The sequence below is a fragment of the Elephas maximus genome, chromosome 11 (genome assembly GCF_024166365.1).
Source record: "Elephas maximus indicus isolate mEleMax1 chromosome 11, mEleMax1 primary haplotype, whole genome shotgun sequence".
Taxonomy (NCBI): Eukaryota; Metazoa; Chordata; class Mammalia; order Proboscidea; family Elephantidae; genus Elephas; species Elephas maximus.
The window spans coordinates 105,446,895-105,464,454 of NC_064829.1; the positions used below are offsets into that span (position 1 = coordinate 105,446,895).

General features: G+C 40.1%; 1 protein-coding gene across 1 annotated transcript in view; it reads left to right on the forward strand.

Moving 5' to 3' along the window:
- The window catches only part of LOC126086264 (zinc finger protein 112-like), a 75,720-nt gene that overhangs the window by 32,247 nt on the left and 25,913 nt on the right, over nt 1–17,560 (forward strand). The window contains 3 exon segments of the mRNA XM_049902426.1: nt 17–2,534; nt 11,545–11,623; nt 14,255–14,317. Coding sequence (XP_049758383.1) covers nt 17–2,534; nt 11,545–11,623; nt 14,255–14,317 — 2,660 coding nt within the window.

A 17,560-nucleotide genomic window follows, 5' to 3' on the forward strand; every position in this document is an offset into this window, starting at 1 on the left:
CTCTTTATTCCTACAGAAAGCAGGAGTCAACATACAGAAAGCAGGAGTCAACATAAGATGGAGAGTATTCAAGAATTGGGATTAAATTACCTTTCCCCCAAAGAGCTTTCCCCCTGGCAGACCTGGCAACAAGATGCAAGCAGATTAACCAGGTGTCAACATTCCACGAGAAAAATTCAAGGGAATAATTTTCACTTAAAAAAACAAGATGATTCCTCCTGCCAGGTTTGGGCAGGAATACCGATTCAGATCTCTGAAGATGAGAACTATATATTGACTCATAAAGGGAATGGTTTCAATTATATAAAAAGTCAAGACTTTCCATCTTGGAGAGCCCTGCATTCTTGGAGGAAAATGTATCTGACTGAATCACCCAATTATCAGTGTCGATGTCAGCAAATTCCTGTGAAAAATAATTTCTGTAAGTGTGACGGTATCAGTTGGATCCCATATTACAATGACAATCTGGGAATACACAAAACAGAAAAAAATTACAGCTGCCATGATTGTGGAAAAGACATCATGAAGGTATCATTACTTAATCAGGATTTAATTCAAACAGGATATAAGCCTTACTGGGGTAATGAGTATAAAAAAGCCTTCAGTGATGTCTCCAGCTCTGAAGTTCACCAGCCATTATACTTAGAAGGGAAGCCCCATATGTACAGCCCGTGTGGAAGGGGCTTCAGCTATAGCTCAGTTCTTCATATTCATCAAAGTGTTCATAGGGATGATCGTGTTGTTGAGAGTTCACATCTGCAGCCTCATCAGAGAGTCCAAACAGAAGACAAACCCTGCAAATGTGAAAATGGTAAGAACTTCAATCAGTATCCCTCTCTTAACACTTACGACCTTACTCACACAGGAGAGATGTCCCGTAGATGCAACATTTGTGATAAAACCTTCAGCCATAGCTTAGACCTTAATAGGATTTTTAGGGTCCATACTGGGAAGGAACCCCATGAATATGAAGAGAATGGGTATGTCTTTGATCAGAGCTCATGTCTTCAAGTTCATCAGAAAATCCACACCGAAGGGAAACTATACACAGGTGTGGAGTGTGGGAAGAGCTTCATTCGTAGTTCAAATCTTAACAGTCAGCACAGAGTTCACATGGGAGAGAATCTGTATAATTCTGAGGAGGCTGATAATGACTTCAGCCTGGCCTCACGTTTTCAGAACCTTCAGATAGTCCACACTAGGGAACAGCCATACAAACATTATGCATGTGGTAATAGCTTCAGTCGAATTTCGTATCTTCAGGGCCCTCAGAAAATCCACATTGGAGAGAAACCTTATACAGGATATGAGAATGGCCTCAGCTGGAGTTCAGAATTTAAAGATCATCGGAGAGTCGACGCTGGAGAGAAGCCATACAAATGCAGTGCATGTGGTAAAGGTTTCAGTCATAAATCAGTTCTTAAAGTTCATCAGAGAGTCCACACAGGGGAGAAGCCTTATAAATGTGAGGTGTGCAGTAAGGAATTCAGTCGGAGTTCATACCTTCAAGCTCATCAGAGAGTCCACACTGGAGAAAAGCCATATAAATGTGAGGAGTGTGGAAAGGGATTCAGTCGTAATTCATACCTGCAAGGCCATCAGAGAGTACACACTGGAGAAAAACCATACAAATGTGAGGAGTGTGGTAAAGGCTTCAGTCGGAGTTCACACCTTCAAGGCCACCAGAGAGTCCACACTGGAGAAAAACCCTACAAATGTGAGGAATGTGGGAAGGGATTCAGTTGGAACTTTAACCTTCAAATTCATCAGAGGGTTCACACAGGAGAGAAACCTTATAAATGTGGAGAATGTGGTAGGGGCTTCAGTAAGGCCTCAACTCTTATGGCCCATGAGAGAGTCCACACAGGAGAGAAGCCATACCAGTGCGATGAGTGTGGTAAGAGCTTCAGTCAGAGATCATACCTTCAAAGTCATCAGAGTGTTCATACTGGAGAGAGACCGTATGTATGTGAGGTATGTGGGAAGGGCTTCAGTCAGAGAGCATATCTTCAAGGCCATCAGAGAGTCCACACGAGGGTGAAACCATATAAATGTGAGATGTGTGGGAAGGGGTTTAGCCAGAGTTCACGCCTTGAAGCACATCGGAGGGTCCACACAGGAGGAAAACCATACAAATGTGAGGTATGTGCAAAGGGCTTCAGTGAGAGTTCACGCCTTCAAGCACATCAGAGGGTCCACACAGAAGGAAGACCCTATAAATGTGAACAATGTGGTAAGGGTTTCAGTGGGTATTCAAGTCTTCAAGCCCATCACAGAGTCCACACTGGGGAGAAACCATACAAATGTGAGGTATGTGGAAAGGGCTTCAGTCAGAGGTCCAACCTTCAAGCTCATCAGAGAGTCCACACAGGAGAGAAACCATTCGAATGTGAAGCATGTGGTAAGGGTTTCCGTTGGAGCTCAGGACTTCTAATTCATCAAAGAATCCATAGTAGTGATAAATTCTGTAAAAGTGAAGACAGCAATAAGGATTACCCCTCATCCGAGAATCCACAGTACAGGAATAAAATTCTGTAAAATCATGTTTTGTTGTGTTTTAAGCCTTCAAATGGGATCTGGAAATTTCTCATTTATAGTAAAAAAAAAATTTTCTACTTTTTCTATGTCATTCATTCTTCATTTTAATGAAAAATGTAATGTTTCTGCCCAACCTCATTAGTCACAATGGTCCGGAGACCACGCAGCAGAGAAGCCTAATGACAGGTGTTGCACAGGGATTTGGTCAAAACCTTACTATCAGTTACTACACAGGAGCTAGGATTTTTATAAGTACAGTGATGAACATGCCCAAATCCATGTCCACTAGAATGTAACTCTGTGAGGGAAGGCATTTTGTCCACTGCTAAGTCTACAAAACCATGTCATTGAGTAACTCATTGTAGATGCTCAGTACTTTCTGTTAAATGAGTACAAGTTTGCAAAACAGTGTTTGAAAATTTTATTAAGTTCATCCACCCCCCAAAATACATTTAAAAATGTATTTGGAGAAGGAATACTGTAAGTAACCTTCAAATAAATATTTGAAATGTAAAGTATCAAGCAATATTGCAACATGAAATAACATAAATTTGCTTGTGATTCTCTTGGGATCGGTTCTTGTCCTTTGTCCCATCCTCAGGGATGTGCTTAATTTCTTAACATTTGGTCTCTTTCTATACAGCGTGCCATCAGTTTACATTTAGATGTCTGTGTGTGTATATGCGTGTGTGTGCTTTAACTAACAGTAAAAACTGATAAACATTGTTTCTAGTTAACTTCTCAAAAGCAGAACATAACATTTTATGTGATTGAACTTTTACTTTTGTCCTGTGTTTTCAAGCAGGGTTTTACTATAATATTTGGAAAGTGTCAGAAATGGTTACAGATGACAAATACTTTATTAATAAATGTCAAAGATATAGTACTTGATTTTTCTCCATATTTCCATTGAAGTCCATTTGCGTGAACAGCTGGGGAATTTCAGCAGAGCATTGAAAATAATTCACAATAATTGTAAAAAATTACCATTTGTATCCAGTGGTTTTCTCTTGCAAGCAAAAAAAAAAGAATTTTTTTTGTACTTCGTTAAAAAATATTTATGATGAACATTTACCAATTTTATTAGAGCAATGTCTGTAAAATAGAATATAAACAACTACTGAGATACTAATCCTTTATCATGATATGATTCCTCTGACTGGATGAATGGGATGACCAAGGCAGTGTTTCTACCTGGCGTCCAAGGTTCTATTTCAAGATAGACACTGTTGTCTGAAATCCAGGGCCTTTAATACATATCTTTGCTGTTATCACTTCCAAGGCAAGGTAAAGAGAATGCAAGGAAACCTAACTCAAAGTTGCTTAACCAAAACAAAATAAAGTAGATTTCTTAGTAGACGTAAATGAAAAAACTGCAGGTAGGGCAAGAGTTAGGTCTGGGTGATTCAGGGCTCTATATGGATTTCCTTTAATTCTCTCACCTCAGTCCTCTTGTGTGAACTCTTGTCTTCAAATTGGTCACAAGATGGCAGCAGCATCTACTTTTTTTTGTTCACAACCAAGGGAAAGAGCTTGTTTCATTTTAGCGTTATGTCGTTCTAGCTCCTCACAGTGCATACAGTCTCTGATTTTATCTATCCCTGCTTGAGACTGAGCTTAAACCAAGACAACAGAGAACCTCTCTGATCCTCATCAACAAACTAGCTTGACCCTATTGACAAGCAACAGCAGGATACACTGGGAAAAGGGCAAGAATGTGGAGAGAGAATCCTTATGTGGCACAGGTACACAGGAATGGCCAAAAGCTGAGGGTGGAGCAGGACCAGAACAATCCTCCAGCACTCCAGCCCCTACCCTAAGTACAAGGTGATGCTAGACGTATTTGAAGCCAGTGGTGCACTGAAGATAACCGTTGCAACAACAAAGCCCAAATCCAGCTCGATTCCTGAGCAGATCAATTCAATGCCCCACCCTGACATCCTAGCAGAACAGATGCCCATTTCCAGGCAAAAAATACGATTTAGTCTCTACTAGTTATTTGGCATTCAGTAAAAAAAGATTAAAAAGAATCCTGCCAAGAGACAAAGGAATCAATAAAACCAAACTTAGATATGACCCAGATTTTGGAATTAATGGAGTTTTCTGTAACTGATTGACATGTTAAAGGCTATGGTGAACAGGGCAGAGAACAGATCTGCAATGGAAATTAAGAGTCAAATGAGGAATACTAGGACATGTATCATAAAGAATGCTTTTGAAAGGCTAATGAGTAAACTCAACACACCTGATGAATGTGTCAAAGACCTTGAATATCAGTCAGTAGAAATAACCTGAACTAAAACACAAAGAAAAAAGAGTGAAGAAAGCAGAACAGAGCATCCAAGAACTATGAGACATCCTATGGTTTAATACATATATAATTAGAAACCCAGGCATCGAGGACAGGGAGAATGGAGAGGAAATAGTACTTGAAGAGTACAATTTTCCAAAAATAATAAAAGACCTCAACCGTATCCAAGAACCTCAGAGTGCCCTGAGCAGAGTTTTAAAAACAAACTAGATGCATTATTGCCAAACAGCTGAAAATGAACAATATAGACAAACTATTGACAGCGGACTGAGACAAAGGACACATTATATACAAGGAACAAAGTTGGGGGACACAGTAGGCTTTTGATCAGAAAGTCTGCAAGTCAGGAGACAATGCAGGGACAACTTTAAAGCTCTCAATCAAAAAACCTTGTCAAAAATTCTAAGCCCAAGGGAGAAAAATCTTTCAAAAAAGTGTACAAAGTAAAGACATTTTCAGATGAACAGGAGCTGACAGAATTCATTACCAGCAGACCTGTGCTACAAGAAATATTAAAGGAATTTCTAGTGGCATAAAGAATATCATACAGAAATAGACTTGGATCTACCAAAAGAAATGAAAAATTTTGGAAATGATTAACCTGAAGGTAAATATACAATATTTTTTCTTATTTCTAATCAATCTGAAAGATAAAGCAAAAATAGGAGCAAGGTTTTGTGAGTTCATAGCATATATGAAAGTAAAGTGGGTTGCAACAATACCACAAAACACCCATAACCTATTGCCGTCAAGTGGATTCCGACTCATAGCAAACCTATAGGACAGAGTAGAACTGTCCCATAGAGTTCCCAAGGAGCGCCTGGTGGATTTGAACTGCCAACTTTTTGGTTAGCAGCCATAGCATTTAACCACTATGCCACCAGGGTTTCCACCACAAAACAGGTTAGAGAAAAACTGGAAGTATACTGCAATATACTACATAAATTCACGTACTATTATTTGTAGTTAGACTGTGAAAAGTTAGATGTATATGGTAAACCCTAGACCAACCACTTAAATTTTTTTAAAAGTGGTATAACTAATAAGCCATTAGTGGAGATAAAATGGAATCCTAGAAACAGTGCAAAGCAGAGAAATTAACACTTAACACATGCACAAATAGGAAACAATTGGCATGATGGTAGGTTCAAATAAAATTATTTCAGTAATTACATTTTAATGCTCTAAACATACCACTTAAGACATAGATTGTCAGATGGAATTAAAAAAAAAAAAAGCAACACCCAGCTATATACTATACGCCATCTAAAAGAAACTTTTTAAATACAGCAATATAGACAGGGTAAAAGATGAAGGATGAAAAAAAAAAAAAAACTAGGCCATGCTAAAACTAACCAAAAGAAATCTGGACTAGCTATATTAATATCAACAAAGAATTCAGAACAAGGAATACTATCAGGGATCAAAGATCAATTCACCAGGAAGACATACAATCCTAAATATTATGTACCTAACAATAGAGCTTCAAGATTCATGAAGCGGAAACTAGTAAAAAAGTTCTTGTTAGTGTTGGCGAACGTAATACTCTTCTCTAAAACAACATGCCAGAAAATTAGTAAGGATATAGAAGACCTGAGGGACACTCTCACTCAAATTGACTTATTTGGCATTTGTAGAACATTTCTTTTAACAATGGCCAGATACACATTCCTTTCAAGTGCATTTGGAACATTCATCAATATAGATTATATTCTGGGCCATAAAACAAACCATATCAAGTTTAAAAGAAGTATGCAGTGTCTTAGTCATCTAGTGCTGTTGTAACAGAAATACCACAAGTGGATGGCTTTAACAAAAAAAAAAAAAAAGAAGTTTATTTCTTCACAGTAAAGTAGGCTAAACGTCCAAATTCAGGGTGTCATCTCCAGGGGAAGGCTTCTTCTCCCTGTCAGCCTTCTCATCAGTCTTCCTCCAGACTAGGAGCTTGGCTGCGCAGGAACCCTGGGGTCCAAAGGACGTGCTCTGCTCCCAGTGCTGCTTTCCTGGTGGTATGAGGTCCCTGTCTCTCTGCTCACTTCTCTATTTTATATCTCAAGAGATTGCCTTGAGATGTCTCTCAGCTCACTTTTTTATATGTCAAGAGATTGCCTCGAGACACAGTCCAGTCTTCAGATTGAGTCTTGCCTCACTAACACAACTGCCACCCATCCTCCCTCATTAACATCATAGAGGCAGGATTTACGACATATAGGAAAATCACACAATACCCGAAATCATGGCCCAGCCAAATTGATACACACAGTTTTGGGGGGGGGGGGGACATAATTCAATCCATGTCAGCAGAGTATGTTTTTTGACCACAGTGGAATTAAACTAGATGTTTGAAAAATCCCCCCAAATTTTAAAGTTGAACAACCCATTTCTAAAGAACCCATGGGTCAAAGAGGAAAAATTAGAAAATAATTTGAATTAAATGAAAATGAGAACACAGAGTATCAGGGTTCATGGGATGGAGCTACCAAAGTGCTTAAAGGATATTGATAGCATTAAATGATTATATTAGAAAGCATGAAATTTTTGAAATCAACCATCTAAGCTGCCACCACAAGGAACCAGAGGAAGAGCAAATTAAACCCAAAGAAGAAGGCAAGAAATAACGAAGAGCAGAAATTCATAAAATTGAAAGCAGAATTTTAATAAAGAAGATCAACGAAGACAGACTGATTCTTTGAAAAGTTTAAACAAAGGGAGAAACTTCTAAGCAGACTGTTGAAGGAAAAAAAGGCCAAGAATCATTAATATTGAGAATAAAAGAAATTCTCTAACATAACAAGACAAGAATGCCTGTTTTAACCACTGCTATTCAACATTCTGGAAGCTCTAGGCAGAACAATTAGGTAAGAAAAAGAAGTAAAGTTGTCCAAATTGAAAAGGAGGAAGTAAAAGTATCTGTATTCACAGAGGACATGATCTTATACATAAAAAATCTCAAAGAATCCACACAAAAACTACTAGAAATAATAAGTGAATTCAGCAAAGTTGCCAGGTACAAGAGCAATACACAAATATCAGCTATGTTCCTATATGCCAACAATGAACAATCTGGAAAGGAAATGAAGAAAAAATTATTCCATTTACGGTCACATTTAAAAGAATAAAATAGGAACAAATTTAACTGGGGAGGTGAGACACTTAGGAATGAATTTAACCAGGGTGGTGAATCACTTGTATACTGAAAACTATAAAGCAGTGTTGAAAAAAATTAAAGCCCCAATTAAATGGAAAGGTATCCCATGATCACGGATTGGAAGACTTAATATTATTATGGTGTCAGTACTATCTAAAGTGGCCTGTAGATTTGACAGAATTCTTATCACAATTTGAAAAGCATTTTTTGCAGAAATAGAAAAGCCAATCTTCAAATTCATATAGAATTCCAAGGGGCCCCAAGTAGCCAAAACAACCTTGAAAAAGAAAAACAAGTAGGAGGGCTTACACTTCCCGATTTCAAAATTTACTATGACGCTTATCGAAACAGAGTAGTACTGGTATACGGGTAGATGTATAGATCAGTGGAATAGACCTGAGAGTCCAGAAAGAACTTCCTTTCCTTCCATTGACGGTCAATTGATTTTCGACAAGGATGCCAAGTCTATTCAATAGGGAAAATAGTTTCTTCAATAATGTGCTGGGATAACTAATCTCCACATGCAAGAGTGAATTTGCACCCAAACCTCACACCATACATAAAAACTAATTCAAAATGGATTGATAACATAAAAGAACTGAAACCAGATAACTCTTAGAAGAAAATGTAACGGTAAAGTGTTGGGATCTAGTTTTCAACAATAGGTTCTCAGATATGATACCAAGTACAAGCAGCAACAATAAAAAAGAAAAATTGGACTTCATGAAATAAAAATTTTTCTGCATCAAAGAACTTTATCAAAAAAATGAAGACATAACCCATAGAATGGGAGAAAATATTTGGAAACTGAATATCTGGTACCACCACATGCCTGTCAGTTTGTTGTACTGTGGTGGCTTGCATGTTGGTGTGATACTGGAAGCTTTGCCACCAGCATTTCAAATACCAGCAGAGTCATCCTTGGTGGACAGGTTTCAGACCAAGAGTAGGAGGAAGAACCTGGTAGTCTGCTTCTGAAAAAAGTGGCCAGTGAAAACCTTGTGAATAGCAGTAGAACATTATCTGATATAGTGCCGAAAGGTAAGCCCCTCAGGTTGGAAGGCACTCAAAAGACAACTGGGGAAGAGCTGCCTCCTCAAAATAGAGTCAACTGTAATGACATGGTTGGAAGCATCAAAAGAAGATGGAAGGAATATACGGAGTTGCTGTACCAAAAAAGAATTGGTTGATGTTCAACCATTTCAGGAGGTAGCATATGATCAGGAACTGATGGTACTGAAGAAAGAAGCCAAAGCTGCACTGAAGGCATTGGTGAAAAACAAGTCTCCTGAAACTGATGGAATACCAATTGAGATGTTCCAACATATGGATGCAATGCTGGAAGTGCTCATTCATCTATGCCAAAAAATTTGGAAGAAAGCTACCTGGCCAAGCCATTGGAAGAGATCCACATTTGTACTCATTCCAAAGAAAGGTGTTTCAACAGAATGTGGAAATTATCAAACAATATTGTTAATATCACACACAAGTAAAATTTTGCTGAAAATCATTCAAAAGCAGTTGCAGCAGTAGTACACCAACAGGGAACTGCCAGAAATTCAAGCTGGATTCAGAACATTTACTTTATAAACTATGTTATACCCATTGAGCTAGATGTCCCCTGAGACCACAGTCCCCAGCCCTCAGCCCAGTAATTCAGTCCCTCAGGGAGTTTAGATGTGTCTATGAAGCTTCCATGACTTTGCGTTGGTCAAGTTGTGCTGACTTTCCCAGTATTGTGTACTGTCTTACCCTTCACCAAAGTCACCAGTTATCTATTGTCCTAGTTGGTATTTTTCTATCCCTACCACTCCACTCCCTTATAACCATCAAAGATTGTTTCTTTCTGTGTGTAAACCTTTTTGTAAGTTTTTATAATAGTGGTCTCATACAGTATTTGTCCTTTTGTGATTGACTTCTTTCACTCAGCACAGTGCCCTCCAGATTCATCCACGCTGTGAGATATTTTGCAGATTCATCATTGTTCTTTATTGTTGTATAGTATTCCATTGTGTGTATGTACCATAGTTTGTTTATCCATTAATCTCTTGATGGGAACTTAGGTTGTTTCCGTCTTTGCACATGTCTTTACAATACTTTGTCTTCTCGAGTCGCCCTTTGAAATCTTCAGTTCTTTGACTTCATCATTTCTTCCTTTTGGTTTAGCTGCTTGATGATCGAGAGCAAGTTTCAGAGTCTCTTCTGACATCCATTTTGGTCTTTTCTTTCTTGTCTTTTTAATAACCTCTTACTTTCTTCATGAATGATGTGCTTGATGTCATTCCACAATTTTTCTGGTCTTCGGTCATCAGTGTGCAACATGTCAAATCTATTCTTGAGATGGTCTCTAAACTCAGGTGGAATGTACTAAAAGTCATACTTTGGCTGTCGTGGACTTGTTCTAATTTTCTTCAGTTTCAGCTTGAACTTGCAGACGAGCAATTGATGGTCTGTTCCGCAGTTGGCCCCCTGACCTTGTTCTGATGGATGATATTGAGCTTTTCCATCATCTGTTTCTACAGATGTAGTTGATTCAGTTCCTATGAGTTGGAATCAACTTGACAGATACGGGTTTGGTTTTTTTGTTTTGTTTTTCATTAGGTTACATGAGAAATCTCTGGTTTTCCAAATATGACACAGAAAAAACAAAACAAAACCCATCAGGGCTCCCTAGCTATCACACAGGAAAGCCGTAGTTATGCTTGCAAGCCTTATTTCACAGAAATAAAGGAAAAAATGCAAAAGTTGACAAAAATTTACAAAATGAATACATCCAGGAAGCATCACGTACTAGAATGCTCAACCTACACAACAATGAGGCTCCAGCTCCGGTCTGCTGAGCTTCATACATTTCAAAAGGGATCCACCTTGACCCTAGAAGCATTAGAAACAGAAATGACTACTACTTACAAGGTCCATGGGCATGAAAAGTGGCTGTTATATCGTTAAACCAGTAGTAACTAAAGAGTTAAGTTTGGTGTCCATTGCAGTTCGGCCTCACTTTTGTTGTTGTTAGGTGCCATCCAGTCGGTTCCAACCCGTAGCAAACCTATGTACAAGACAAACACTGCCCTGTCCTGCTCCATCTTCACAATAGTTAAGTTTCAGCCCATATGTTGCAGCACTGTGTCAATCCATCTCATGGAGGGTCTTCCTCTTTTTCGCTGACCCTCTACATTACTAGGCATGACTAGTCCCTCCTGATAACATGTCCAAAGCATGTGAGACGAAATCTTGCCATCCTTATGTCAATTTTAGGTTCTCCATTTTTCTCTTACGCTTTGCTTCCCCTAAGAAAAACTTTGCTCTTAATTTATTTTCGTAATGAAAGCTTCGCTTTTCCTTTTTAAAATTAGTAATTATTTTCTCATGAGTTTTAATAAATGAATAAAGCAAAATGGAACCAGAGAAGTGACTCAAACCCAACTTGGCTTTAGCGAAAACAGAGGCCAACTGGCAGGAAATGCTGGCCCGCAGAGGATTCTGGGACATGTAGTCCAGGAGGTTGGTGAGATTCAAGGCTTTCCTTCTTAGGGATTCTGGGAAGTGTAGTACGGGAGCTGTGTGTAATTGAGGTACTTCCGCTCCAGGAAGGCGAGGTCGGGGCCGTGATTGCTCCCAGGGAGGTGAGTCAGCCAGGAGCCCCGCCATCCTTCTGAGCCTTCTTGGCCTGGGCATGGGGCCAGCGGTGACCTGGTCCTCGGCCTCGGGCAAGAGAAGCCGCAGCCACCATCATATGACTGGGTTGGGAAGCAGAGGCTGCAGCATACTTGCGTCCCCTTGTTGGAGCCTTCCGTTTGGGGCAGGCTCACGTCGTGCCTCGGGTTTGAGGGTCTCTCGCTTTCTCTGCTTCCCAACCCTCTTCCCCGCCTAACAGCTACCTCTGCATCTTCGTCGTGGTAAAATATTGGGCGATTTACCGAATCTCTCCTTGCCGCAGTTTCTCATCGCCAAGAAGGATTCGTGCCGTCCTAATAGTGTTCTTGTGAAACTTAAATGAGATAAAATGTGTAAAGAGCTTAAAGCAGTGTCTAGTACGTGGTAAAATGCTGGCTGTTATACTTTTAATTCTTTCATAATACTCAGAGAGGCGCCCCGTGGCTTGGGAGCTCCTGTGAGCCTGGGATGGGGTCAGAGCGCCAGCTGCAGCGCCATCGGCCCTCCTTTCGGATCCTTACCCGACCCAGGACTGTGCCTGGATTCCCGGACTCCTTCTGACTCCTTGTTTAGGGCGGAGGAGAGGATTCACTCCTGCTGGATCTGGGGCATGTCCTCTGGATTGTCCCGAACAGAGAGACACAACAATTGTGATCACAGCTTTGCTGAGTGCCTGACATGTAGTAAGGTGTTAGTAAGTGCTTAGTGGTGGTGTGTTGTTATTACTAATAGCCCCATGTTACAATTTCTTAGTGTCTTAGTTTTTTATTTGTCATTGTTTACCTTCATGCATATAGGAGAAGAGGCTTTGTTGAGGCTCTTCCAGCTTAATAAAATTTGCAAGAGGGAAACAAATCCATGGGGATTTAACTATCATGAGAAAAGGAGCAATTACAATGAAACCTGTGAGAGCCAGAATTCCAAGGGGCTGCCTTGTTTTTCTGGGTCTCACAAGTTGTTCACCCTTGACGGGTGCAGTCTTACCACTTTTCTATTGCTCTTTTTAGTGAAAGGTATTTGAGTCTTCCTTCTCTGATAGGTTTCTACCTTACACAGGTTCCAGCTTTCACAATAAACTGTTTATGTGAGACAACCAGTCAGAATTAGACTTTTCTGAGGGTCGTTAACTTACAGTACAGAGCCATCACTTCTGAATTCTGAGTTTCTTAAAAGGTTTATTTTCTGGAAAGCACATTTCCAAGGATGGTGTTAGGAAGCATAACGTTAGTTGCCATCAAGTCAGCTCCAACTCCTGGCGACCCCAGGTACAACAGAACAAAACAAAATGTTGTCTAGTACTGTGCCATCTTTAGGATCCTTGGAATGCTCAAGTCCGTTGTTGCAGCCATTGTGCATTTTGAGTGCCTTCCAACTGCGGGGACTCATCTTTCCAGCACTATAAAAAAAAACAGACCTGTTGCTGTTGAGTCAATTCCAACTCATAGTGACTCTATAGGACAGTAGAACTGTCTCATAGGGTTTCCAAGGAGTGGCTGGTGGATTCGGACTACCGACCTTTTGGTTAGCAGCTGTAGCTCGCTGTAGCCACTGTGCCACCAGGGCCTCTCCAGCACTATATCAGACGGTATTCTGTTGTGAACCATAGGGTTTTCATTGATGAATTTTCAGAAGTAGATTGCCAGGCCTTTCTTTCCAGGTTTAGTCTGGAAGCTCCAGTGAAACCTGTTCACCATGGGTGAAATATTGGTGGTATAGTTTCCAGCACCATAGCAACCCGCAAGCCACCACAGTACAACAAACTAACAGTGGTAAATGAAGCATAATAACACCTACTTATCTGAAGCTGTGGAAACCCTGGTGGTGTAGTGGTTAAGTGCTACAGCTGCTAACCAGATGGTCGGCTGTTCGAATCCTCCAGGCGCTCCTTGGAAACTCTTTGGGGCAGTTCTACTCTGTCCTGTAGGGTTGCTATGAGTTGGAATTGACTCGACGGCACTGGGTCTGGTTTTTTTTGGGATCTGAAGCTGTAGGAAGTAGGGAATGCAGGCATTATTGTCTCTATTTACAAATGGCTGAATTGAGGCACAGAGAGGTTCATACCTTGCTCAAGGTTTGCACCGTTAGTAAGTAGAAAGTATTAAGTAGAACCAAAAAAAAAAAAAAAGGAAAACCAAACCCGTTACTGTCAGGTTGATTCCGACTCATAATGACTCTGCAGGACAGAGTAGAGCTGCCCCATAGGGTTTCCAAGGAGCAACTGATGGATTCCAACAGCCGACCTTTTGGTTAGCAGCCGTAGCTCACTGTAGCTCTTAACCACTATGCCACCAGGGCTAAAGTAAGTGGGAGTTAGATCCGGGCATTTTGGTCCTAATGCATTATACTGCCTGTCTGCTTCTTGTTTCCTCTGAGATCTAGGTAAAGGAGGAGTACTCTGGGACCTACAAGAAGCACTTGGGTTAAGGCTGTTATGAACGAAAACTGACTGATGGGTCTCAGTGGTAGCTAGAATCCAGCCTCTGTTCTCCTCATTAAGCTGTGGGTAACTAGAGAAAGGGACTTCTTTCTGTTTCCGTCAGGTGCCATATGGACTAGCAGGGCTTCTGGCGTAGCTCTCATACCATCTTTCCCTTTGACAGTTCTGCCTTCTCAGAGCTCTGGCTTTCCCCAAGAGGAAGAAGAGAAAAATGACAAAGCTCCAGGTAAGTTGAGTTTGCCTTTTGGTTTTCTAAAGTGACGTCTCATTTCACAAAGATTAGACACAGTTTTCTCCTGCTTGGGAAGATTAGAAGGTTCCAAAAGGCATTTGAGGGGTTGTTATATGCCAGGCTGTTGTTTTTGTTTATTTGCAAAAAAAAAAAAAAAAAAATGGCTGTGGAGTCAGTTCCAACTCATGGTGACCCCATGGGTGTCGGACTGGAACTGTGCTCCACAGGGTTTTCAGGGGTGGATTTTTCAGGGGTACATCACCAGGCCTTTCATCCAGGGCACCCCTGGGTAGACTGGAACCTCCAACCTTTGGATTAGCAGCCTAGCGCATTAACTGTTTTTGCACTCAGAAACTCCGTTGGCAAATAACAGTGTAAAAATTAATAGGATTAAAAAAAAAAATGAAATATATCTCCCACGTACATCATCAACATGTTTACGAATCAGCTGTTTACATTATTCACATTCCTTTTTATTTACCAGTATACATTTGTAATCAGGATTTTGAATTTTTTTAATTTGTTTTTGTATCCCCTACATTTTAAATGGCCACATCATTTTCCATAGTTTACCTAATTTTATTTTTCCCTTTTCGTAGATATTTCTGTTTTTTAAATTTCACCATTTTAAAAAACTTCGCAATGACAGTTTTCCTGTCAGAAATTCTAGTTCTGAGAATTCTGCAATTTTATTTTCCTTAAGGTTCTGAGGACTCAATTATTTTCTCACATAAATGGTGTCACATATTTTGTGGAAAGAATGTCCAGGGTATGGTTTGGTACATTAGGGTCCAACCGATACTGAACTGAGAGAAAATCCTTCTAGTTGTTTTCAAAGAAGAGCTAGATTCTTCCTTTAATTCTGAGTCAAACCACGTATGTGTTATAGTTAAATATCTATTTTAATCATTAACATGTTAATTATATTTTAACGAAGTATGTACTTAGTTTTAGAAGCCTAGTGGCACTAGGAGACTTGCCAGGCATATCCTCTGTGGAGCAGTTGTATGAGGATGTAGGTGGTCTTACCTGCTTTTAAACATAAAGAAAAAAGGTTTGTGAACCTGCAAATACTTCCTGAAGTCCTCTCAGTGTTCAGCTGACACTGAAGTTTTTATTGCCAAAGCCGGAGACTTGAGGTATTCCATCTGGGTGAGAGGAGAAACCCATGAAGAAAAGAGAGTGCTCCATTCAGGACCCATGGCAACGTTGTGCAAGGACGTGCTGTGTCCTAGCGAGTGGAGAATTCCAGGAAGAACATTGCCCTTCACTGGCTGTCCTTCTCATTGCCTGTCTCTTCTTTGTCAGACTAGTTGTAGTTATTCAGCACAGAGATGCTCAGTGCTGCAGCTAAAACAAATGCAGAGATGAGCAAAGCCTTCAGATAAAAATTTTAAATTTTCATACAAAAAAGCATTGGACACAAAGCTATGAGCCAAAAAGGAGATGGGGGGGGGGGTGTTAATAGATTATATAAGGTAAGAAAAAACTTAATATTCTCAATAGGAATCTTACTGATGCATGTTGTTGTTAGTGGTCATCGAGTCGATTCTGACTCATGGCAACCCCATGTGTGCAGAGTAGAACTGCTCTGTAGGGTTTTCTTGGTTGTAGTCTTAACAGAAGCAGATCTCCAGGCCTATCTTCTGTGGTACCACTGGGTGGGTTCAAACCACTAGCCTTTAGGTTAGCAGTCAAGCATAAACTGTTCATGCCACTGAGGAATCCCTTACTGATGCATAAGATACCCCAATAGGGTTATGAGCAAAGGACATGAACAGGCAGCATATGAGAAAACATATATAGCAAAAGAAGGTCTTTAAAAATACATTAACTAGAAATTTTTTTACAAAGAGCTCTCTTTTTAAAATGTTTATTGTGCTTTAAGTGAAAGTTTACAAATCAAGTCAGCCTCTCATACAAAAATTTATATACACCTTGCTATATACTCCTAGTTGCTCTCCCCCTAACGAGACAGCACACTCCTTTCCTCCATTCTCTATTTTCTTGTCCATTCGGCCAGCTTCTGATGCCCTCTGCCCTCTCATCTCCCTTCCAGACAGGAGCTGCCCACATAGTCTCATGTGTCTACTTGATCCAAGAAGCTCACTCCTCACCAGTATCATTTTCTTTCCCATAGTCCAGTCCAATCCGTTGGCTTCGGGAATGGTTCCTGCCTTGGGCTAACAGAAGGTCTGGGGACCATGACCTCTGGGGTCGTTCCAGTGTGTAGTCTTTGGTTTATGTGGCCCTTTCTGTCTCTTGGGCTCATAATTACCTTGTGTACAAAGAACTCTCTTTACCACTTATCCAATTGCCTAAAATTTAAAAATTAGGTGATATCCAGTTTTGGCCAGAATATGGACAAATAAGGACACTTATAATCTCTTGCAGGAAGAGTTAATTGGGAAGATCGCCATTATACTAGCAAAATTATGAAAGTGTTTATTTTTTGACAGTGAAGTTACCACTTGTGGGAATTTATTCTAAGACATTAACCAGACAGGTTGGCTGGGATCTATGTAAAAATATGTTTTTTGCAGCATTGTTTATAAATTTTCAAATATTTTAGTTGAACACATTTGGAATGGGTTATTAGATTATAGCTCATCAGGTTTATGTCATACATGCAGCCATGAAGGAGATGAAATAGATGATGGTAATAATAGTGATGGCTGACATTTATTGAGCAGTTACTGTATGCCAGGCACTGTTCTAAGTCCTCAACATATATTCACTCATTGAATTCTTTCACAGATACTGTGATGTAGGTACTATTATGAAGTGTTAAAAAGCAAAGATGCCACTTTGAGGACTAAGGTGCACCTGACCCAAGCCATGGTATTTTCAGTTGCCTCATATGCATGCGAAAACTGGACATTGAATAAGGAACACTGAAGAAGAATTGATGCCTTTGAATTATGGTGTTGGCAATGAATATTGAATATTCTTCTGCAATGGACTGCCAGAAGAATGAACAAGCCTGTCTTGGAAGAAGTGCAGCCAGAACACTCCTTAGAAGTGTGGATGTTGAGACTTCATCTCACATACTTTGGACATGTTATCAGGAGGAACCAGTCCCTGGAGAAGGACATCATGCTTGGTAAGGTGGAGGGTCAGTGAAAAAGAGGAAGACCCTCAACGAGATGAATTGACACAGTCGCTGCAACAGTGGGCTCAAACACAGCAATGATTGTGAGGATGGCACAAGACCGGGCACTGTTTCATTCTGTCATA